The following is a 24,951-nucleotide window of genomic DNA, read 5'->3' as shown; positions in this document are numbered from 1 at the left end:
TGCTTTTACAGCAGTGCAGGTGGAAGGTGCACGATTACATGCCAAAAGAGAGGCATGACTGCATGGAAGCAAAAGGATATTCCTCAGAAGACAAAACCAAAAAACTTGTCAGCAATTGTTTACCATTAAAGTCTTGTGCTGGGCTTCACAAGTGCAAAGCTTTGGTTCATTTGCTATTGGGAAACACTAAGAGTGCCAGCTTGCAAAAATACAGTCCACACAGTCCACACATTTTAAAGCTCTGACAACTGAGTCTGTTTAACGTGCCAGTAGCTATATGAAAACTTTCTAAGCTGCCACTACCATTTGATTTTCTTCTCCTGAAAAAATTTGGACTCATTACAGCAAAGCAGGGAAGAGAGAGGACAAACTAGGCTATTACTCCATTCTTTAACAAAAACTTTTTTTTTTTTTTCCACCTGTGGAATTTTAAATGCACTGCAACCTCAGAATTGTATTCTTCTGCCAGCTTCTTTGTTTGTTTTTTATTATTTTAGCTAGGAAGAAGAGGGATTTCAAGGCAGAGGCACATTCTCCAGATGACTGCTGACTTTATGTGTGTTATTGTGCACTGTAAGTCACCTCCTGTGCTGCCTGACTTCCTCCAGGCACTGCCCACAGGGTCTGGGTGCCTGTCTCCAGGTGCTCCAGCCATACAGCCAGTGCTGGAGGTGCTGGTGAACCTGTTCTATTTCAGTGCCAGTGTCTGGTAGTAAGAACATTCCTCTTGAGGATCTGCTTGTATCTGACAGAGGTGAGGTTTCAGGGTCAGTTTAGACACTGGCAGCATTGTTGGAGATTTGTCCTTGACTTTAATGATTTCTGCTCACTGTCTCATGATAGAAAAGGCATTTACTTTTTGAAAACCAGCATCTGGAAATGTTGGACCTGTTACATCTACAAATCCCTGAAAGGAGGCTGTGGCAAGGTGGGAGGTTGGCCTCTTCTCTGAGGTAACTAGCAATACAACGAGAGGGAAAGGCCTTAAGTTGTGCCAGGGGATGTTCAGGTTGGATATTAGGAAAAATGTTTTCTCAGAAAGAGTGGTGATGCAGTGGCACAGGCTGCCCAGGGAGGTGGTGCAGTCACCGTCCCCGGAGGTGCTCATAAACGCACAGGTGTGGCACTGAGGGATGTGGTAGATGGGCACAATGAGGGTGGGCTGATGGCTGGACTAGATGATCTTAGAAGTCTTTTTTAACCTTAACGATTCTATGACTCTACGCATCACATCTTCCACTGTCCGTTTGTCTCTAATAAGCGCAGTCCTGACTCTCATGTTTGAGCATTTCACGGTCCTTAAACTAATTTCCCCCAAGCACTCCTGTAAGCTTGGGAAACGCTGTGGGGCTCAGCTTGCAGCCTGGGAACTTACAGCAGGGGCAGCACCAAGTCTAGGTCAAAACTCCAGCACGAGTTAAAGAAAGGAAAAATTCACACCAGCTGAACTCGAGCGAGGGGGATGGGCTGCAAGGCTTGGACATGGGAGCAAAGCATTCATTTAGCGGTAAGGTCCGACCTCCGCTGAGTTCGCAGCCTGGCTGCCAGCAGGGCTGGTATTCACAGCGCGGCTCTCAAAGCACTGGGGCGGGGACACAGCTGGGCAGGGGACATCCGGCATATTCATTTCTTAAACCACCGTAAGAATTTTTTTTTTTTTTTAATTATTTTTTTCCTCTGAGCGGGCGGGGAAGCGTTTTTCAAACGGCGAAGGAGCGGGCATTGGAATTCGAACTCCGAGGCGCGGCCGGGCGGGGACAACTGCTCCCGCCCTGCACAGCCCCGCCGGGCCTGAGCTCCGGGAGCCCGCGCTCCAGCTACCCGCCTTCCCGCCTTTCTTTGGGCTGCAGCCCCTCCCGCCTACGGCGCTTCCTCCACCAAGGCTCCTGGGCCGGGCGCCGCACCCCGCATGCTGCGCTTGTTTAGGGAAGGAAAGAGGTCGACACGGGCTTTTGTCTAAGCTGGGAAACCACCAGCCTCCATTCAAAGGGAGGGGAAAAAGAAAAAAAAAAGTCACGTGAACGCACTGAAAATAATTGCAATGAATGGACAGGCTGGAAACATTTATTTTTAATAAAGGCTTATTTTTCCTTTAGTCAGAACCCGTGCTCTTAGGACACGTCTTCTGCTGGAGAAGGGGTGGGATTCAGCCGAATTACCTGTGGGATTAATTACGTTACCAGCATCTACAAGCTGGGGCAAGGCTGCGTTTGCAGAGGATTGATTTTTAGCAGAGCCATCATCAGGTAGCAAATAAGGAGGAAAAAAGCTTACTTGTGCTTTTGCACAAGTAAGTTTTGCAGCAGTGGTCTATGATGAAACTATTTTCATCACATACCCCTATAACAAAACATACTGAGCACACCCCCTGCCCCCAATACATGACTATTTAGTTATAAATAATTCACACGTACTACTGAAGTTCTGGTACTCTCTTCACACACCTCAACACATTGTTCTGCACTCCACATGGAGACATCTGTGCTCAACAACACGAGGACAGTGGGGCTTGGAGCTTGATGATCCTTGAGGTGACTTCCAACCCAAGCCATTCTATGAATCTGTGAACGGCTGCTATGTGACAAGAGCCTACTGACAATAAGCAGACAACTGTTGAGACCCAGTAGCTTCCACCTGAGGCCAGCTGAAAAGATTTACAGACAAATTATGAAAGAGACAGGAGAGGAAAAACAGAGCCGGGTAATGGAAGATCATGTCTCTACATGCTCCCCATTCTGCTGTATTTCTCACAGACTTCCCCCAAAATCCACCCCCAAGAACAGCTGCTCCCAGCAGCCTGCTTTTCTTGGCAGAAACTAAAGTGAGGATCACCTCAAGTTTCACCAACCTGCAATTCCACCACTTCGGTACCACTCACCTTTCATTAAATATGCACGTGGATACATCAATTGTCACCTGTTCCTGGGACCAGCCCGCAACACAGATTTCTATGCCAGTACCACCATAAAATATTCCAGGAAAAGGAATCAGGAAAAGAAAGAGAAACATAACCAAAAGAAAAACAGCACAAGACTTCTTTAGAATAACAGGGTGTGGTATTTCTCACTTTTTTTTTTTTTCCTTTTAAAAGCAGTTTTAAATGACTATCCAGGCACATACCCTTCAGGAAAGAAGATGAAAAAGGAGCATTCACAGGGATCTTAAACGTGTCTGATGCACATAAACGATCCTGTTCAGATAAAGAATTACTGTAATGGTGTACTGCTAACACGTGGTTAGAAACTAACATCTAAATTCAGGGCTAATCCACAGTGGTTTTTAACTACATCATTTGTACTTCCTCTGATGACAGACATTACAGCTTTTTCTTCCATTTACTTTTATTGCCATAAAATAGCCAGTCATGAAGTTCAGTTGCGTGTCAGGTACTCTGAACAGCACGTAAACATTAACTTTTCCTGCAATATGAGGTAAGGTGTGAGGTCATTTGCTCAATTTATGTGTGTGTGAAAAATAGAGCAAACGTGGAAGGGCTGTACTAGAACTCATCCTAGAATTACTTTTTTTTTTTTCTTTAATTGATTCCCTCGTAGTGTATTACATACTTTATTATAAGGATAGGAACAAATCAAGAATACATAAGCCCTAGGAAGACAACTGCTTTAACTGAGACTCCCATAAATACTCAACATTTACAAATTATCTGAAAATACTGTAACTATTCAGACTCCAGAAAATCCCTGATGTACTTCTTTCACTCTTATTTGAACATAAGAGTTTGCAGAAGACACCAAACTCCACAGATGTCACACACAATAAAAAGTGAATGTTAGTTTTATGTATGAGGTATTCAAATGAAAGGCTAAGTAATAAAGAGCTGCAAGGATGCCAAGTTGTTTTGAATAGATGGCATAACAAAATTCTTTCAGGACAGCAAATAAGTGCCAGCTAAATGTGCCTCTATTTTATTACCATTTCTAGATCATGGCAGAATGTGCAACCACTGATCCTGTGTTTATGCATAAGGTGCTTCCCTTTCAGTAAAGTATGAAAAGAGTACTACGTTAATTTCTAAAAATGAACATTGCCTGTCTAGCAGATGCCTTTTTCACAGAATCACAGAATGACCAGGGTTGGAAGGGACCTCAAGGATCATCAAGCTCCAACCCCCTGCCACATGCAGGGCCACCAACCTCCACATTTAATACTAAACCAGGCTGCCCAGGCCTTGAACACCTCCAGGGACGGGGCATCCACAACCTCTCTGGGCAGCCTGTTCCAGCACCTCACCACTCTCTCTGTAAAGAACTTTCCCCTGACATCCAACCTAAATCTTCCCTCCCTCAACTTAAAACCATTTCCCCTTGTCCTGCTGTTATCCACCCTTTCAAAGAGTTGATTCCCCTCCTGTTTGTAGGCTCCCTCCCATTTTTCGGTAGCTCTGATCTGCTACTGAAAAAGGAGGCATCAGTCCAAAGTAAAGAGCAAAGCCTAGGGGAAAAAAAAAAACATTTTTTGAATAATACTCAACAATTTTTCCACTAGTTCTTCTGACAGAAAGAAAAAGAGGAAGAAAAGCATTTTCATCTGAAACCACACATGGAAAAACAATTTGGCTTCCCTCAACGTTAGAGGGAAAAAAAAAAAAAAGGGGAGGAAGTTTTTAATTAAAAATACACAAACACAAAAATCTCAACACAGTGCTGGATGGAGGGAGCTTAGCTGTGGGACCCCCCACGCAGCAGTTACAGCCCCCAGTCTTGCCCCATGCATGTCTCAGTGTTGGCAACGCCTGGCTTGGTGGCTCTGCTCCCAGTGCTGCAGTTCATGATGCATGGGCAGTGGTGACCAAGAGGAAGGTGGAGGAATCACAAAATGGCTTGGCTGGAAGGAAACCTATGGCACATCCAAGTTCCAACACCCCTGGCATGGGCAGGGACATTCCCACTAGACCAGGTTGCCCAAGGCCTCCAATCTGGTCTTGAACACCTCCAGAGATGGGACAAACAGCTTTGCTGGGTAATCTCAAACAGCTCTCACCTGATTAAGAACCTAAAAAAAGGGGAAGGGAAAATGTCCCCCGTCAGCCTGAGGTGCTAGGGAAGGTTAGCCTGCAGCAATGAAAGCCATGTCAGCTTTTACTGCAACCAGGCATCAGAGACATTTCTAAATGGTTTTACTTTAGATAAGAGCTTCAACAGACATTGGGCAGTGACAAATGCAAGACGACACTTTCCATCCTAAATGCTCAAAATGAATAGAATGATGAAAAAAAGAATGAAACAAAAGATGTGCTGTCTGGCATCTACTCTGATTTATTTCATATCTTAATGCTTCATGTTGAGCCTATGGCTGCTCCTCTGAGCAATTTTGAGTTACTTAAACTTCTTGCTGTCATTGCAGACAAAATGGTTCAAGCAGGATTTGCTGAGGGGAGACAAAGATGGCAATGAACAGGCACAGTCTGGGTAGAAAAAGCCCATGTAGAAGGAAAAGAATTGAGGCAGTTGAGAGTGGAAGGAAGTTAAAAAGCAATAGCCAGCCACAGCCCATAAAGGAGAACAGAGAAATTTCATATTGGAAAACACAACACTCCACCAAGTCGTAGTGTGTTCCAGAGTTATTAGTAGTTTGCAGTGAATGCTTGAAAAGAAAGTATAGAAATAACAGTAAGTGGATTCCAGACAGTGATACAGCCAGACAAAATGATAAACTCTAACATAATGTGAAAAAAAAGAGATGGAAGCAAAACTCATGGTAGTTCCTTCAGAATGTCAGTTGGGGGAAAGCATCTGTACTGCTGCTAGGATGAAGGAAAACAGCTTCATGTGCACAGCAGTTCAGAAATGGGAATCTGTGCTTTCTGTTCCTTGGAATTGCTACTAAGAAAAGCTTGGAGATTTCCAACTAGCCTGTTCCTAAAACTTGACATTGCATCTAATTTCCATAAAGAACACACTCCAAGTGGCCCGAAGTTTCTTTAAATTCTGGTCTCAACTTTTAGCTTATTGATGAAAAAAAGATGTTAATAATAACACCACCACCACTGTAAACGAGCCCTCAGCTTTAACCATCAGTGCCAGGAACAATGGAGCAACAATTAGATACTGGAAGCAAGATACAAAAGGGAAGAAAGAGAAATGAAAATAAAACTTTCCTTGTGGTCAGATCAACCACAGGATTTCCAGCTGAATTCCTTTCAGCTATAGAGACCTTCATTAGTACATTATTTGTACTTGGATAAAGTACAATAGAAATGCATATTTTTAATAAAATCCTAAGGAATGTGTATAGGTCAGCCATGCCAAATAGCACGTACCTACCCAAAGGGAGGCATAAATATCACCACCTGGATTGCGTGAGACTGCCTTCACTCTACGAACGGAAGGCCAGAGGAACATGCTGTACTTCTTGATTCAGAGAAACATCCTCTACTTAAGGATGCTTTATGATCAGGCCAACATTAATATATGCTCAGTGAGCTCAAAGGCACCTTCACAAATACAGAACAATCAGTCCAAGCAAATTATAACTGAGGGTTGTAAAAAAAAAAAACAAAAACAAAAACACAAAGGATTTGAAAAAGAGACACCATTAAAGAACAACAAATGCTCTTCTTTTCCCCCTAAAGCAGGAGACTGATGCCAGTTCAAGACAATCTCATTGATGATGTTCTTATAAGCAAGGTATTTGGCAAAGCAAGGCTTCCTTTGTTTGCTGCTTGCATTTGTTTGCTTTTAAGCTCTCTTTCCCAAACGGCAAAAAATAAATACAAAATAAAGTCTGTATACCATTCCCAGCTCTGCTCTCTGACCTTCAGCAAGTTACTGTCCTTGAAACCGTGGTTCAGAAGAACAGTTTATGCACAGCACATTTCACAGCTTCTCCAGCTGGACCAGTGTGATGCTGAGAAACAACCTAGTATAAACCCACCTACCAAGATTTATACAGATAGATAAATATAGATAACCAGACAGGTCTGTCTATCTATCCATCCATCCATCATATGCATATTTAAATGCTGGCTCCTGCCAATACCTGTCCTGGTATGGAATCTACTAATATTTAGTTATTAGTGAACTTGCCACAGCTGGCATAAACTCCAGAAACTGCCCAGTTCTACAGAGATGTTACCAACCTTGCGCCTGGTTGTATTCATCCCACGGAGCAGCATCACACACAGGCATAAACCCAGCTCCAAGCTACACTTACCTTACCCATGAGGTGTGTCCCTGAGCATTTCCAGAATTTTTTCTCTCAGAAAGTGAGTAGGATAAGAATTACAGCTGCTTATAGCACAAATGCAATCTGCTGATATTTGCATGCCCAACAAAACATATCTAAAAATGCTAGCCTGTACTCTTACGGAAACATTTGAAATCTCAAGACTATACCCAACATACTCTAGAAATGTAGAATGGATCCCCCGCTGGATGATCCATTGGAGTTCATTACCATTATAACCATCTCTCAGAAAACAATTTAGAGAATGGCTAACTTGTAATACAAATGAAGCTAAGCATTTTCTGGGCATTCTTATCCAACTCCTGGATCAAAAACAAGCTTTTAATGCTCTTTAGTAGGCACCAGTCTTCTGTGATCAGCTGTCCTGCTATCTTCTGGAGCACTTAGGGGGAAGCCAAGTGAGACCCAGCTTGCATCCCTCTTTAAAAGAGTCACCAACTCAACCTCTGACCAGCCATGCTGGTGAAACCAGGAGCAACGTGTGGACTTGAAACTGCTCAAGACGCTTTTTGGAAGTCCCTCTCCTCCTGCCACTTGACAGCTACTGTTTCATGGACTGACAGCAGGACTCAGCTGAGGGCAGAGACCAAGATGGACCAAGCCAATTCTGTCCTCACACTGCCTTGCAAGCATCCCCAGCAGCTGGCTGCCACAGGTGTATTTAAAAAGAAGAAAGCAACAAGTGGCTCAGAGTAGCCTGGATGCAGCAGAAATCAGCAACCTTACATAAATGAATTAGGATCACAAATGCAACACAACACACGCAGACTAAGATATCAGCAACGGAATGGACAAACCATTACAGAATAAAATCAGGTCCATGAGAGACAGGGGGAAGACAATGAATCATATTTTTACCATATCAGTCCTAACATGCTGCTCCTACTCTCACCGAAGAAGTACTGTTATAATGAGAAATAGCAGAAGAAATGTTGAGCAAGCAGTTCAAATAAACCAGACACCTTGAAACCATGGTGACAGACTTAACTGTTATTAACTTTACCTTCCTTCTTTCTCTACCTGCTCTGCTGCAGATACTGCAAAGCCCTGCTGTTATGAGGACACAAGGAGATTAAAATCACCTTGGCCAAGCCTATGCTCTTATGCATGTTGATGTAAGTAGAATGATGCCCTTGGCTGGGCATACTGACAGCCCTATGCTGGCTTGATTCCCCCCAGCTACTTCATACCCATTGGGTGAGGCTTGAACCAGCCCACCAGCCAGGAGCTGAGCTCCAGCACAAGCAGACCTGCACAGGCTCGCTCCTTACAGCCTGCGGGTCTGGACTTTTGTTTTCTTCCTCGCATGTAAATCGGCATGACAGCTTGCTAAGCTATGTGAGCTCAATGATGGTAGCAACAGGGCGATGCCCATCTGTTTAAAAATGGCATAAGGGAAGCTATGGGGTCATATAACAACCACATTTTAATGAAATTTAGATCTTTTACATGAAAAAGCTAAAATGACCCTACTAGTTATGGAGACAAAAATAATAGTGGATAGACTTTACCAGGTATATACTCTAACCTACACATCTTGAACTAAAGGCATTTATCAATGGGCACTGCAATAGACAAACATGCTGCACCCACTTATCCTATAAGCAGCTGCTCTTCTTTAAATACAATAAAGAACAGATTAGGAAATTACTTTCCTGAGCTGTAACTGTTACAAGACCAATCTTAATGCACCATCCTGACAAAGCCAACTCAAAACAGGGGTAGTTTCATCACTATACCTAACACACAGAAGCATGGTTTCAAAGCCAAAACAATTATTTTCTACATATTAGCAAGTGTTTTGTCTCATTTGGTCATTTATGGACCCTTATGTCCTTATATCTAAGGAAAATATCAGTTAACAGAGGAAATTTTCAGTTGGCTTCAGTAAGAGTTGGAAGCACCTCACTGCAATGCACCAGCAGGGAATCAGTTAACCACCTCCTGCACTTGTGCCTTATCAGAAACGTTAAGCAACAAGTGATCAAACACATGTTCCTAAGACACTCAGAAGATAATCAAATATTATCTTAAATTGGTGCAGGCTTCTCTATTTGTGTGCATGCAGTTCTGAGGAATTGCCATAAAGTCCCCCTAATCTATGTACACACAAATTAACAGTACACCTTGTTTTCAAGGGTTTCAGGTGAACTTGATTCTGAATAAGGGGGGAAAAAAAAAAAGCACATTTCTGATGGGAAATAACTTTTTTTTTTTTTTTTTTTTTTTTTTTTTAATAGAAGCTGGCACAAAGATAAATTTAAACAACTATTTTCAGCAAAACTTTCTTTTTTGCTGGGGTTTATTTTCACCGTTGGAAATGCAGATCCTGTCTGGGCTACCAACTCTTGTCTTACTTAATCGCTACGAACATGGCAACAGCAAAAGGAATGACACAGTAAAACCTTAGGGTGTGTTCCTAGATGGCTTTGTACCAGGACAGATCTAGATCCATTCCCAACAAGCATGGCCCAAATATTTCAGATACAAGAGGAAAAGAAGACAAAACTGACATCCTTAGAGCAAGAAAATGGCTGGAAAAGGGGGGTTTGGAGGTACTTGTTCCTCAAGTGTTCTGAAACAGGAGAAAAGAAGTAACCCCCATGTTTTAAAATCCCTCTACAAAAACCTGCTTTATTTAAAAAGATGCTAAATGCATCTTTTGGTGGTTTAGCTCCATTGACAAAGAAATGCAAACTCTTTTGAACAGCACTGCTCTGTCTGCATTGATCTTAATTTTGAGAAGTGGACTCATTTCCTTCCTTACAGAAATCACTTCTGTGTTCTTAGAAAACTCTGGTATTCCTGGAAAAATGTGGGGCCACTTAGTCTTTACTCTCCCTGGATTCTTGGTCTAACCTTCCTAAGATGCAGCCAGGGGGGTGATGTAGAATGAGACTCAGTAAAGAAAGAGCTCAGGAAGCAAGCTGCAGCATGTTGGCCAGTTAGCTGGAGATGACCTCAGCTTGGCTTTTTAAAGCTAATGAATAAGCTAACAAATTTCTGCCTTTAGTGTCAGTTTCCTCTGCTCCCTATATGCTTGCTTTTGGTGTGATCAGTTAGTAGTGGGGCTGTAAACAAAAGAGGAAGAACAAGCCAGAGCTGAGGTTCAGACTGACGAAGCATTGAAGATGCCCCCTGTAAAAGCACGCATTTGTAAGCACTGAAGATGCGTATTTACAGAAGCAAAACAACAGGATATACTTGAGACATTAGAAAATTAAATATCCTAGTCCTAGCACTGACATGATAAAGTAATTTAAGAGAATGAGGCATATAAGAAAAGAAAAAAAACTGAATGGAGCTTTTGAGAAAAGACAGCAACCATAGTATCACAACACAGCAAGGTCCTCAGGACAGCGCCTGTATCTGTACCTCCTGACCACTGCCTGACACATAGGTATCCCCAAATGCTGTTAGTGTTCTTCACCTCTCTTCTGTCATTCATACAGAACAAACAGTGCTGATCCCATTGGGATATTCCTACTGGGATGTTCTGGAGATCAGGGCTGGAACTGCTGTTACTTCCCAAGGAACTCCAGCTCAGGGCTGCAATGCCATGGGCTTCTGCTATAGTCCCAGCAACCCCACCAAGTCTCCAACATTAGGAGAAAAATGCCAGTGGTGATGCTTTACATACTGACATATTTATATATGATACTTTATTTATATACCTAGGCAGAAAATTGCAAGAAATATTTTGGAGACAACATCCTACTGCAATAGCTGCTTGTACACAAACAAAGTTATGAAATAACTTACAGCAGAATCACTTCAAAGTCTATTTTTTTCTCCTGCAACTTTTTATCTGTTTGATTTAATGCTTCCTATACTGAGACGTATATAATGTGTAGGAAACCTTACAAAGACAAAACAGTAATGTAGATGCAGCTTAATGCTTGTGCAAGTCACAGACACCAAGAGCAGCTCTAGACGCTGTCACTCAAGCAACACAGTGTGCCAGCTCCAGGCACTTCAACCCTGGGCTCCAAGGAAATGAAAACTTAAGCTCATGACTTGACTGAGCTGGAGGATTTAACTCAAGTGCTCTGCGTGATCACGACTCTACAGTGCTCAGACTAAATAAATAGATCCAGTCATTTTTTACTTCGTTTTATTCCACTGTTTACAAATTACAGGCCCAAAATAAGTCATTTCTGTAACTTTTTTAAAAAATTGCTTTAAGATATTGGTCTCAAGTACACTTGAGGCCAATATTATGAACTACTTGCCCTCCCTGATCTCTAGGAATATCATAAGGAAAAAATTAAACGAAACAAAGTTTTAAGTCAATGTGATTATGTTAATGTTTTTGCAACATTTCCACTCAAGCACTAAAGAAGCACTCAGTGTTACAGTCTGAACTATTAGATACTGATAGCACAAGTATTTTCTGCATGTTCCAATTTAGATTCAGCATGAACTTTAAATGAACTTTGGATATTTCCATGGTATGCAGAATAATGTGTTTTTAGTGTGTCAAATTATGAATCCCCTTCTAGTTCAGGTAAACCTCATCTCCTCCACACCCACATGACCAGGGACAAGAGCATCATTATTTAAGCCACATGCACAGAGCAGAAAATATATTTTTTTCAAAGTCTGCTGGAATATCTTGTGATCTGGAACTACAATCCAGCTCATTCTGCAAACGTTTGTGCTAAAAGAGATTCAAGATGTGTTGGAAAATTTGGACTCAGGCATTTTTCATTTTACTCTCTTCCCACGGTGGGTAGAACTGGTAAATATCTGTAACTTGAACCAACCAAGGTATATGACTCAATGTACAAGAGAAAAATCATTCACTTGACAAGAGTACCATCAGTCTATCATTCTTCACGTCTATCCAGGTGTGATGCCAGAAGCAGCATTCACTGGCACAGATTCTCTTTTTGGAGGATAGAGCACATTTTGGGTGTCTGTCTCTTACCTCATATGAAAAGTGATAGGACAGGAGGAAACGCCTTCAAATTGCACAAGGGGAGGTCTAGATTGGATATCAGAAAGGATTTCTTAATGGAGAGAGTGGTCAAGTATTGGAACGGCTGCCCAGGGAAGTGGCAGAGTCCCCATTCCTGGAGATATGTAAGAGACATGTGGACATGGCATTAAGGGTCATGGTTTAGTGATGGGACTCAGCAGGTCAGGCTGATGGTTGGATTTGGCAAAGACCTTCAAGATCACCAATCTAGATGAGTCTGTATTTTCTCATCATGACACTGCCATCACCCAAATGATTACTACAATGGCAGCAGCAAGCTCTGCTGGGCACACTATCACTTACAACCTAGCATCTTTCCCATTATTTTCCTTCTGCTGAGTCTGGAATTCATTTTTGTACAAGTGTGGCAGTCATACTGATGTGTATTTTTACCTGTGGAGTCTGTGTGAAGTCCAGAAGCACACTGTACAAATCAAATCACTGCAAAGCTATGTTATAAAAATCCATAATAGCTACATAATTTTAGATCAGATGACAAAAAAAAAAAAAAAGCCCTCATTTCACAGTTATGCCTATATCAAGAATCTGCTCATGCTGAAACTTATACACGAGGCATCATGAGCAGCACTAAACCTCCTGAATGTCAACAAATTTAATGCAGGCTAAGCTTCCTGATGGGAAAAAGGAGCCACTGTTGCTCCTCTGTTGGTTCCCCTCATCACAAAGCTGTCCCAGAAAGGAGAGCCCACAATCACATCTACGCTCCAGACCCTTATCTCAGCCTGGCAAACCAGCAGCTTGGTGCTGCTGCCTCAGAATACCAAATTCATAGAATCATAGAATGACCTGGGTTGAAAAGGACCACAATGATCATCTAATTTCAACCCTCCTGCTATGTGCAGGGTCACCAACCAGCAGACCAGGCTGCTCAGAGCCACATCCAGCCTGGCCTTGAATGCCTCCAGGGATGGGGCATCCACAGCCTCCTTGGGCAACTTGGAACCAGTGTGTCACCACCCTCTGTGTGAAAAAACTTCCTCCTAATACCTAACACAGCATGGCATCAGTTGGGGCTAAGGAACATAATTTAATGGTGAATGATGTCAGAGGATGTGGATGCCAGGTGGGAAATGGGAGGCTTTTCTCTGAAAAAGAAAAATCATAGCTGGTAGAGATGACAACAGAGAATTCATTCCAGGGCTACAAGTCTGTAAGTTACCACAGGGACTGTCTTGGCTCCAGGAGTTATTTTTTTCCTGAAAAACCTGAAAGAGTTCCTTAGTATCCCAATGACCAGGAAATCAGCCAAAAGAACAAGCTCCACAGGCCCTCAGATTATTTTAAACAATTAACAATAAGCCACTATTCTTTGATATAATTATAGAAATCGCACTTCTTTGATATGTAATGGCAAACAAGCACGTTGAAGGGGCAAAAGCAGGTAGGGCTGTGTTTTTTTTTCCAGGAAGATAAGTACTTTTCTAAATAACACATACCCCAAGGATCATTTATATGCAACCATTTCAACAATCAAGCCTTTTTTTTTTTTTTTTTTTAAGTCCACTATAATCCACTGACAATAAAAGATGAAAGAAACCTACAGGAAACCAGGGTTTAATCAAAACACTTAATCAGCAAGAGGTTCCTTATTGGAACCATAAACTTGAGCATGCAATGGCTTCTCCTTCTGCTTTCTTACCCCTCCACCAGTGCTTGCTGAATGGACCACCAGCAGCATCCTCCCTCACAGCTACACTCAACCACTAAGGGTGGAAACGTTCTTTATTCTCCTTATTCACTCTCTCCAAATTTAAACATTTGGCCTTGGGTTAAATTAAATGGCTTCAAAAAAGAATAATAAAAGAAATCCAATCTCACGATCCCTGCCTGACCCCAGTAAGAGGCCAGAGCTGAGAGCCCACCGCCCACTCGCAGTGCAGCAGAGGCCAAGTGAGGGTCAGCTCACACCACAGCACAGCACAGATGGGTATAATGGGCTTTTAATTACTTCCTTCCTTTTAAAACCATTTATTGATTTATTTTTAAAAGCTGGAAAGTAGCTACTGGTACTTTCTTACACCTTTTTTTTTTTTTTTTTTTTTTAAATATACTTGGCAGACATCAAAAAGCTACAAATTTGGATGCAGCTGACAATAAACATCCACTTCGATAGTTACATTTTTGAGGAAAAAAAAAGTCTTTAAAGGCTTTACTTCCACTTGTTTGTATGTTCCCTAAGTTATCAGCGTATTTTCCTGGGCTTTTCTGACAGCAGCATCCATATTCTTGTAGCCAAAGAAATACTGGAAACTCTGGAAACATCCAACTATGTATGAACATTTAAAGCTTAGAGAACATAACACAAAACAAATACCTCTGAAGTGAACATCTCCAGATGTTTTAACATATTTTTTATATATAGATATATATATATTATATGACTCAGCCATGGAAAACCAAAAGAATGTTCTCATTTCCTGAGGCTGGCTAACAAAAAAGAAAAAATGTGAATGAAGGAACTAAGATTTCGGAAATCAGCTTTTTCTCAGCAGCTTTAAAATTATAGCCTTTGATTTCTTTTTAATATAACCAGAGTATTGCCTCTCTCTTGCAACTGCATACACTCACAAAAGGAAGGACAGAAGAAAACACTGTTGTTTTCTTTGTGTGTTTGTAAAAGTGCTGCAGATATGCCCCACTTGAGAGACAACCACATTCCTCTTTTCCAAGTATCTCCTATCCACCTCAGCATCACCATTAGTCACAAAAATCAAGGAATCAATCCAGATCAAACCAACTGGATTTCAATCTACTCCACTCGGAGTACTACATACAGCTCTGGAGCCCTCAATACAAGAAAGATGTGGACTTGTTGGAGTGGATCCAGAGGAGAGCTGGAGGGTGATCAGAGAGCCGGAACATCTCTCATATACAGAAAAGTTGGAGGAGTTGGGCTTGCTTAGCTTGGAGAAGAGAAGGTTCCAGGGAAATCTCACTGCAGCCTTCCAGTTTCTAAAGGGAGCATATAGAGATCAACTTACTACATTGGCAGACAGTGATAGGACAAGAGGGAATGGTTTCAAAGTAAAAGATGGGAGATTTTGGTTAGATGTTAGGCAGAAATTCTTTACTCAGAGGGTGGTGAGGTGCTGGCACAGCTGCCCAGAGAAGATGCAGTACCCCATACCTGGAGGTGCTCAAGGCCAGGTTGGATGGGGCCCTGGGCAGCCTGAGCTGGTGGGGGGCAGCCCTGCTTATGGCAGGGGGATGGAATTATATGATCTTTAAGGTCCCATCCAAGCCATTCTTTGTTTCTATGAATACATGCTATCTACTCCTCTGTCTAGCCATCAGTTTCCAGCTGCACCAGCTCCCCTGTAACTGTGCCTCCATGGGAGCAAGGCCCTGGCCAACCTCAGGACGACGTGTCCGGCTTCTCGGATCCTGGCAGGCCTGGGAAGCAGTTACCACAGAAGAGCCTCACCCCACTTACCAGCAGGACCTGGCAAAAACAAGGGACTTAATCTAGCACATGTGTCTGTCTCCCAGCCACAAAACGCAAGCCTCCTCTGCTACCGACACAGAAGTTCAGAAGCGGGTGGTTTCCATCTGTGAGCAGAAATACGCTCCTGTTTGGAAGCATTTCCTCATGCTAGATTGCTTCTCGCAGCAGATCCTGCTCTGCTGATTCAGTCCTGAGCCTGCTGGGCTGCATGCAGGCCTTGCCATGCCTTCCTGAGCCAGTGGACAAGTATGCCAGGGATGGGAGGGCCTACAGCCCTGCCTCTCCACACCCCCTGCTCCTCAGAGCACATCTGAGGCCATCTCTGGATCATAGAATGGCCTGGGTTGAAAAGGACCACAATGATCATCTAGTTTCAACCCCCCCGCTATGTGCAGGATGCAGACTTCTTCCCCCACGCAAACCCCTCAGCTGCTGATGCCTGCATGGGGCCTGGACTGGAGCCACTCAGCCACGCTGTTGCCTCCCAATTATTTTCTGATGTTACTCCGCTGCTTTGCTGCAGCCTTTCCCAGTGCCCCTAACCACAGTAAAACAATGCATTAGTACAGAAAATCCTTCTAATTCTAAGCACAACTGCTTCCCCTGACTGCTCAGACCACCCAGAAAACCTTCATAAAGTCATTACACGGTCTTAGTTTTCCCAATTAGCCACAACAACTCCCCATCCATGACATGAGTAATAAATCCCAAGGCTTTAACTAAACTGTTCCCACCAGTTTAGGTTTCGGTCAATCAGAAGTCCACCTACAAGTGTGTGCTGCTCACTTCCACAAACTATTTAATACAAGCAAGGGTTGAAACAACTCTAAATGTACTGGGGTTGATGTAGGATTCACTTCCTTATTAGATTTTTTTAGAACTGGATAGAATGCTTTTTTTTTTTTTTTTAAAACGAACTAGGAAACGATGGAAAAAAAATGCTAAGAGCTAAAAATCAACAACAATGTAAGGAAAAGCAATTAACATGAAAAATGCAGAGCATAAGGCCTCATCCTGGGTAACAACACTCATGCATCGCAGGAGAGGCGCTCCAGATCTTACATACTTCCCTGTGCAGCAGGAAGGCAGTTTCAGATGTGGAAAGGAGGTCCACATGGCTCACAGAGAGCTCCTACCTGGACAGACCGCCAGGTTTGGGGACCTGCTGATGGTCTTCACGCCCAGAAATCTGTTTAGCTGTCCCACGTGAAGGGTTGTTGAGGTACACAAAACCAAGTAACAGTACCTTGACTTTCTTTTTTCTTTCTATCTGTTTAAAAGGACTAAGTAGGTATTTCCAGAAAGATTTTGACACTTCAGGAAGGGGAAGCGCTGAAGTAATTGCAAAGGAGTGTCCTAATTTGCAGAAAAGTATTTCCCCGGGGGCACAGTCTCCTGCTCTGCTTTCTCCAATTGTCAAGTTGAATTAGGACGTTCCCAGCCTCCTTTCATTCTTTCAAAGCGCCCTTCCGCCTCAACACCAGAGCTTGTGCAGCAGCCATATCGGCAATGAGCTCTGCAGCTCATCGCTGCAATGACAAAGACAACACACTGCCTACATACATGCTACGAAGGGCTCAGACAATGCGTGACTTCAGCTGTCAAAACACAACTGTCGTTCTCATTTTCCTTGTCATCAGCACCTGCTGTCACAGAAAAACTCTATGCAAGTACCTTTCCCACCAACTGGCAAGCTGCTTTTAGCACAGATCACTGCAACTGCGTCCCCACAACTGGAAGAAGTAAAAGGCTGCACCAAAGTACGGAGCGAGAAGCCTTTAAGCAAGGACTTGGGGCAAACAGAACACAGATGAATGCGGATGCCGAGCCTAACACACTTAGCGTGAAACCACAATTGCAAGAGCTGAAAAGCTTGCCTTAAGTGCTTTGATAGTAAATATTTTATTGTCTCTTGAAAAAGAATTTGTTAACTATGCAAGTGATGCTCCGTGCATTATGGGCCATTAACGGTTCCCCTGTCTGGAGCCCGTTCTAAGAACAAAGCCGCTGGGTTACAAATGAGGTTCAACTCCAGTATCACCTACAGCTTCTCATTTCCCTTACTAACGCCTGTCAAAGCCAGCAGCACTACAGAGCACTCACAGGTGTGAGCTTCACACGAACAAGAGCTGGATATCCAAAGAGCCTACACCAGTTTGTCAAATACAATTATTCTGTGAATAAAGAGGAGCTTGCTTTGTAGGCAAGCAGGCAGTAAAATACTGAACATTTATTACTACAAAGAAAAACTTAGTTTCCACGAGGAAACTAAAAACGCATAAGATAATAAAAGACTCTAAACTGCAAGCTAATGTTTTGTTCTGAATCCCATGAGGAACGTATTCACAGAATCACAGAATGGCCAGGGTTGGAAAGGACCTCAAGGATCATAAATCTTCAACCCCCTCCCACATGCAGGGCCACCAACCTCCCCATTTAATACTAGACCAGGCTGCCCAGGGCCCCATCCAACCTGGTCTTGAACACCTCCAGGGACGGGGCATCCACAACCTCTCTGGGCAGCCTGTTCCAGCACCTCACCACTCTCTCTGTAAAGAATTTCCCCTGACGTCCAACCTAAATCTCCCCTCCCTCAACTTAAAAGCATTCCCCCGCAATAATATTCCGGCAATAGCACACCAAGATGAATTCAGCTCAACCAGCTGGAAACGCTGCCCATAGAATGCAGCCCACAACTCAGGCACTCTCCAGCCCAGGCACCGCACAGCCACAACTCACGTTCAGACGTCGAACGCTGGCTGCTTTTGATTCGATCTACAACACGGGGACAGCTATAAAGCCGCACACCCCTCGCAGCCACCCAATGCCGAGCACCCGCTGCAGCACCCCTGCTCTAAGGACGCTCAGGTTGCAGCAGCAGGTCCTGTACAGTGCAAAAGCAAACGCAGAGGCAGCGCACGGAGAGCTAAAAGCATCCGTCAAAAGAAACAAGATCAAAGAAAGAATAGTAAGGAACCGCACGCACGTTCCTGCCGGCCAGATGTCTGCTGCACCTCCGCGCGGGTCTGGAGAGAGGCATCAAGTCAGCCCTTCTCTCTTCTGCCTCCTCGCCCCGGGCCGTGCAGAGCAGCTCCCCGGGAGCGCCGCCCAGCCGCGCTGTGAGCGCACCGCAGCCGGAGCCCAGGCCGGCTCGGCACGAGGCGCTGCCCGCGCTCTGCCCCGCGCGTCCACGTGTCAGCGCCTTAATTTGGGACGGCTCACCTCGACAAGCATTTACAGCGGGTGAGGCTCCGGGTAATTAGAGCAGACTTTGCTTTCTATAAGCCGTCCCCATGAACCTCTCTTTCCCTTAAGGCAACACGCGAGAAACTCCGCGGAGCTCACCCGGGGCTATTTACCAGCAGCGTTTAACTCGGTAACCTCCCTCGGGAGAGAAGGCTGTAAGGCAGAAGGGCTCCAAACCCACGCTCCACCCGGGAGGGAGCTCAGCAGAGCACGGGGATAGCACAGGAACGAAGGAACGCCCGCCCGTTCCACCGCCCCGCTCCCCGTTCCGAACGCCGGGCAGCAAAGCCAGGCTCCCGCCCAACGCGCGAACTCCGCTGCCCTACCTGCCGGGCAGCCCCGCCGCCGCCACCCCCAACATCGCGCCGAGCTCCGCCGCAACGGGAGGAGCCGCGCCGGGCGCCGGTAATGGCGCTGCGCGCCCGCCCCCTGTCCCCCCCGCGCTGCCGCCTGGGGGCGCACTCCTCCCGCGCCGCCGCCCGGCCCGCCCCGCCTCATCCCGCTGCCCGGTGGGAAGCGCCGCGCCGGGCTGGGGGTGGTCCTCTGCCCGCCGCCGCTCGGTGAGGGCGGTTGGCGTCGCGGAGCCCTCGGCGCCGCTTTTCAGGACAGAAGATTGCTGTCGAAACCACGTCAGCTATTTTTGCTATGTCTTACGTGTGGTTTCACAGCAGGGTGCGAACTCCGCAGCCCCCAGAGGACAGCGTGCTTGGGGCGCGTGAGGGCAGCGGGCGTCGGCGCAGGCAGGTATGGGCCACTGCGTGCGCACGGAGGATAAGTGATGGAGAGCGACTTCTTGCGCAGATAACGACAGGGCGAGGGACGATGGTTTTAATCTAAAAGAGGGGAGATTTGGATTAGCTGTTTGGAGGACTTTTTCACTGAGAAGCCAGTGAGGTACTGGCACAGGCTGCCCAGAGGCTGTAGGTCTCCTCCTTGGGGATCTCCAAGGGCACCCTGCTCTGGGTGCCCTGCTGGAGACGGGGTGGGCCTGAGGGACACAGAGGGTCCTGCCGCCGAAAAACCCCACCGGCTAAACTCATTCACCTCCCATCTGGCGGCGGGATTGCCTTACATCATCTAACTAGGCAAGTTCTCATTCTGTGCCTGCTAAAGTAACACTACCCCTTTGTTTTTCTTCCTAATCGAGTTCGGGCAGTCTGCCATGTTACCTGCAGGCAGCTTCACGAATGGCTGTAATTAACCCCAGTGCGCCTTTGAGGGACCGGGAGCTGTCATGTTGCCTGGTTTCTGCTGCAGAGCTCAGCTGAAAGCAGCTTGAACAGGGACCTGTGCCCCAGCATACCTGAGCACGGGGCAGCAAACTGCACAGTGGTGAGCCCTGGAAATAATTAACAGCCCGGGCACATCAGTGAGCACAGCTGGTAGGGTCTTTCCTTTAGCAAGAGCATTAGAAGGTGTAATAGCATGGTAATCGCACCCTATGCAGCTCTCCAGTGCCTTCAAGAGACAGCAGCCCCGGAGCGTGGCCTGCTGGCAGTCTGATCTCACAATGACACTCATAAAGAACGGAAGAGCCTTCACCAAGCTCTATGCCAAATGCTAAGTACTGGCAGCCCTTGGAAGTGCTGCACCAAGAAAGTCCAGGTGTTGTGTTTCAGAGGCACTTTACTGCAAGTTTGTGCCCTGGCTTTGGAAGCTGACTCAAATTTTGGTTTTGACTTCCTGTTCATCAGAAATAACAATTCGTAATGACCTTCATTACATGGCATTAAAGCATTCTGGTATCCTAATTAACTTGTAAAATTCAGCCCAGAGTACTCAAGTAAATAATTCAATAGGATTCACAAACACACTCAAAAGAAAAATATCATTCCCTCCAGTCCTGTGTAATGAAAGGCTATGACTGCTTTCCTCCTACGCAGTTTTTAAAAAACAAGAGCTGCCTGTTTATTGCTGCTCACAGAGCCATCATTAAGGTAGATGCTGGCGTGTCTGGTGTCAGGAGTGCCAGCATCCCCAGGAGGTAAGTGAGGAAATGGAGACAGCAATGCTGAAATGAAGCTTGCTGAGGAAGCATGTGGCAGAGCAGGGATGTAGGACTCCGTATCTCCAGACCAAGCACCATAATCCTGTGATTATCTTTTTTAAAAAATCTCGCCATGCTAAATCAGTTTATTTGAACACATGTTTTTGGTGTTCTGTTTCCAGAGTGCTTTAAGCCTTCCATCACTGCTGAAATACTAGTGTGTGGTGGTAAGGCTGGCAGGGGGACAAATGACAGTGCAAGACTTCCAACCATTTAGAACTGTACAATTTATCAGTGTTGGTACCACCAACAATACAAGGCCAATACTGTGAGCTTGGGGAAGGAGTAAGAAAGAAAAGGTTGTGGAGAAACAGACAAGAGAAAGGCTGAAGGGTCTGCCTGCCTGCCTGGGATGGCATTTTTACATCAAGTTTCTTCTCATTTCCAAAAAAGTTTTACAATTTTGTTATGATATGAAGAAACTTGAGTAAATATGAGCCCGGGCACTTAAAAATTATCTAATCACTGTGTCTTCTTCACCATCTGGACAGGCTCCCCAGGACAGTGGGCATGGCCCCCAGCTGCCAGAGTTCAAGGACCGTTTGGACAATGCTGTCAGACATGCAGTTTGACTTTTGTGTGGTGCTGTGTGGGGCCAGGAGTTGGACTCTGTGATCCCTGTGTTCCTTTCCAACTCATTCCATGGTTCTGTGATCTTCATAGCTTCAGTTATAAGTTTTTTTTGTAGATACTCCTCATAAGTGCATCTGCCTAGAGAGACAGAAGATGACAAAGAGGCTCTAGTTGAAGGCTTGCTGCCCAGAGTTCTTTCCATTTGAGCGTTCCTACTTCAAACAGTGAATATTTGTCCGAACTTTTGCTTTCTCTCAGAGCTTTGTGAAACTGCAGGTGCTGTATCCTTCCTCACATTGTTATTGACCCTGAGGGCCAGAGCAGACCCACGTTTGTTTATCCTAATCAATGGATTTCAGCCATCAACAATGTCAACAGTCTATATATCATACTTTCAAAGCTTTGAGGCTTTCAGAGTAGAGACATCCTTAAGTGTCTTCTGAATAATTTTTCAATACGCAGTTTCCAAGTAAATATTCATAGAAAAACCTTTAATGAATTCACAAGTTACAAATTATTTAGGTTTCAAACTCTAACTCAGCATTAATTTTTTTTTTTTTTCATCTCAGATACAGAAAGAAAGAAATTTTGACCACTCTTGGAGCTTCATAACAATCTTTGCTACTTTTGTACTTAGTATATAATTTGCTTGGAATACTGACAGCTTTGTTTTAGTGATCACCCTGAGCTCCTTGTGAAAGCAAAGGCAAATTACTGCTTCTTGCATTTTAGCTGTGCCTGGCATATTTGGCTCCATCTTCCAAATATGGAGCCAAATATGGAAGATGGAAAGAGGTTGTGCAGGAACAAGGACTGATAACATCTGATAACTGCTGATAACATCTATTTGATGCTACCAGTTAGAAATACAGACACCTATCAGCAGTCTGACATCTGCTCCATGATAAATGTCTTGCAGTGGGAGTCACGAGTCGCACATCTTTCTATTGGTGCATTTAGAACATCTGTTGCTTTGTATGGCTGCTTGGATGTTTTTGCTAATGGCATTATTCTGAGGTGCTTTAAAGAAAGGACGTGGCTCAAGATTCAAGAAGCACTGAAGTCAAACAAGTCGGCTCAGAATAACTAGAGAGGAAACAAGTTACAACCCAATGTAAGTGAAGAATGTCATTTTTCGTTTTTTAAACTTTTTGTCCATGCAATTTCTGTTCTCCACAGAATCTCTCAATATCTCTCAATAGGTTTCCTCCATTTTCTCAAAATTCTCCTGCAAGAAAAGTTCACTGTTCCCCAGCTGTCTGCAAATAATTGGTTTGAGCAGTTTCCAAGAGCAAGGCTGGTGGAGAAGGTTGATGAGAACCAACAATAGGAGCTGCTGAAGTCTCGGTTGCTTCCACTTGCTTTCATCCCCAGTTTGCAGGAGTCCACAGCCCTCTGAGGTGCTGCACGGTCACCCCTTCGTGCCCCTGCAAGAGTGCGATGGCCGCAGGTTTAAGTAATTCATGGGGATCTCTTAAACATTAACTAGTCTATAAAAATATTTAGCTGCTAAAAGTCAGAATGATATGATGGGCCTTCTCCTTTGCCAGAAGTAATGCTGAGCGTCAGCAGCTTAACTCCTGAAGAGGAAATAAGGAGAGTAAAGCAGCACTTAAGGTAAAAGCCTTTTCCTGGAGTTGTGTAACATTTTCCATGGATTTTATTTTGGAGATGTTTTGCAAGCTACAAATTGCAAGAGATCCAAGAACTAATATGTACATCCACTTACAAAAAGGTCTGAGTGTTCTCAGAACAATCTTCGATTTTCAAGCAATTAAGCTTTCAGATGAGACAGTAAAAAAAAAAAAAAACTTAAATCCTATACTCAGCTGCAGCTGCTATCCAATAACTATCAATTTATAACACTTTCAGATGCCATTACAGGAGGAGTGTGGGGCTGTGCCTGTACCCAAAATAGCACGCTGGTTTTTACACCGATTACCTTAGATTCTTAAGAAGCCTACAGGCATTCAACTGACAGCAGAAAGAATAAATGATTTGCTGATATCAAAGAGGATTTGATTGTTGAAGCAGTAACTAACTGATGTCTATTTTTTCACTTTGCTTTACTGCTTTCTATCTTCACTGTACAATCCAGCCCATGTCACTTCATGTTTTGTTCATTTTCACTCATTTAGGAAGGATGGATTTGTTTTTTGTTCTTTTTTTCCCCCAGAAAAAGGCATCAGGGGACCTAGTTTTTGATCTATGGAGACATGTAAACCAAATCTGTTGAAAAGAGGTACTATGTACTGTGGCCATTCTTCCATGAAAAAGCTTAGGAATGCTGTTATCATGCCAGGAAAATTAGAAGAGCTTTTGAGTGCAGTTGGTGTAAAGATGTCAAGACATCAAGACCGAACTGTGTTTAACAACTGAGTTTGCTTTTGCTGTCGTGAGACAGTTTCATTTCCACGGCTTTGTTAGCAAAGCTAAAACAGAACATGAAGTTGAGCAATTCAAAAGCAACAGGTAGAATGGAGACTATTTACACTGCAGCAAAGAGAACATGAGATTAGAAATAGTCCAACTGAGACATCCACTCCTTTGCTAATCTGGTAGACTTTAGCCACCCGGAAGTCTCACCTTCTGAAATGAAAGGCTTGTGGAACAACAGTAAGGCTCCTACAGCATAGGTCAACTCAATCTAAACTGCAGTGAGGACTCAGAGATTAAAGGCAGAAATTGAAAGCAGAAACATTCTTTTGATTCTGTAACATGCAGAGGAAAGAATCTTGTAGGCGTCAAGGCATAGCCTGCTTTCAACAAAACAGTTTTTAGAGAAGTATTCTCTGGATTTGTAAAAAAGAGGGAGAAGAGCATATTTTATGCCTGCAACTGGGAGATCTGCCTCTAGTTTTACATCTGTCATGTCCTAAGATGAAAGAGGTATGCAGGCAGCATCTTCACAGTTGGAGACAAAGTGTGGCTCAGCACAGCCAGAGCATGCCTCAGCACCAGAGCAATGCTAGTACCTGGAAAAGACAGGATTATCTTTCTCTTTGGTAGCAGTTATTGGGCTATAAAGCTATATAAGTCTTCAAAAGCAGTGGTCACGAAAAAGCAAAGTGCGTTGTTACTACTGTTCCTCAAACCAAAAAGGCCAGTACAGTGCATGAGGTAGGGATCCAGGTAAGCTAGTTTCAGTCCGGCACAAGTCTTCTGGCAGTTTCCCATTTTACTTCATAAGCAAGAGAAAGCAAGCCTATGACCACACCTTCTTTGGGATGTGTGCAGAACAGATGGTATTGACCCAGGGTGCTGGGAACTTTGTCTTCTTCATGTAGCAGAGAACTGTGAGCCTCACTGCTGGAAAAAGCACTGAGTTGCTCCACAGACACCAGCCACTGCGAGGCTCATCTCCTCCACTTTGGCATCAGCAAGGCACCATTACCAATTTGGTAGTGCCTCTGTATAAACCCATAGCCACAA

General features: G+C 44.3%; 1 protein-coding gene and 1 long non-coding RNA gene across 5 annotated transcripts in view; one reads left to right on the top strand and one right to left on the bottom strand.

Annotated features, from left to right (window-relative positions):
- Positions 1 to 19,348, bottom strand: part of LIMS1 (LIM zinc finger domain containing 1) — a 66,846-nt gene extending 47,498 nt beyond the window's left edge. Inside the window, exon 1 of one of the 3 annotated variants that reach the window (XM_031605162.2) lies at positions 19,226 to 19,348. In XM_031605162.2, coding sequence (XP_031461022.1) covers positions 19,226 to 19,260 — 35 coding nt within the window. In that variant the 5' untranslated portion in view covers positions 19,261 to 19,348. Of the gene's footprint in view, positions 1 to 18,639; positions 18,974 to 19,012; positions 19,184 to 19,225 lie in introns of those variants that run through there. The other 2 variants (XM_090128183.1, XM_031605164.2) reach the window with 2 other exon arrangements.
- Positions 19,349 to 19,428: 80 nt separating this feature from the next.
- On the top strand, positions 19,429 to 24,942 carry LOC116236509 (uncharacterized). Of its 2 annotated transcripts, XR_016460760.1 has the most exons (4): positions 19,429 to 19,643; positions 22,439 to 22,633; positions 22,722 to 23,136; positions 23,392 to 24,942. It is a non-coding gene; the product is annotated as an uncharacterized LOC116236509 (long non-coding RNA). The 2 variants fall into 2 exon arrangements; XR_004168559.2 differs by having other exon boundaries at positions 22,722 to 24,942.
- Positions 24,943 to 24,951: the final 9 nt, after the last annotated feature.

This window comes from Phasianus colchicus, chromosome 1 (genome assembly GCF_987193195.1).
Source record: "Phasianus colchicus chromosome 1, bPhaCol1.hap1.1, whole genome shotgun sequence".
Lineage (NCBI taxonomy): Eukaryota > Metazoa > Chordata > Aves > Galliformes > Phasianidae > Phasianus > Phasianus colchicus.
The sequence above is the reverse complement of the archived record's forward strand: the minus strand, read 5'-3'. Positions and strand labels throughout refer to the sequence as shown.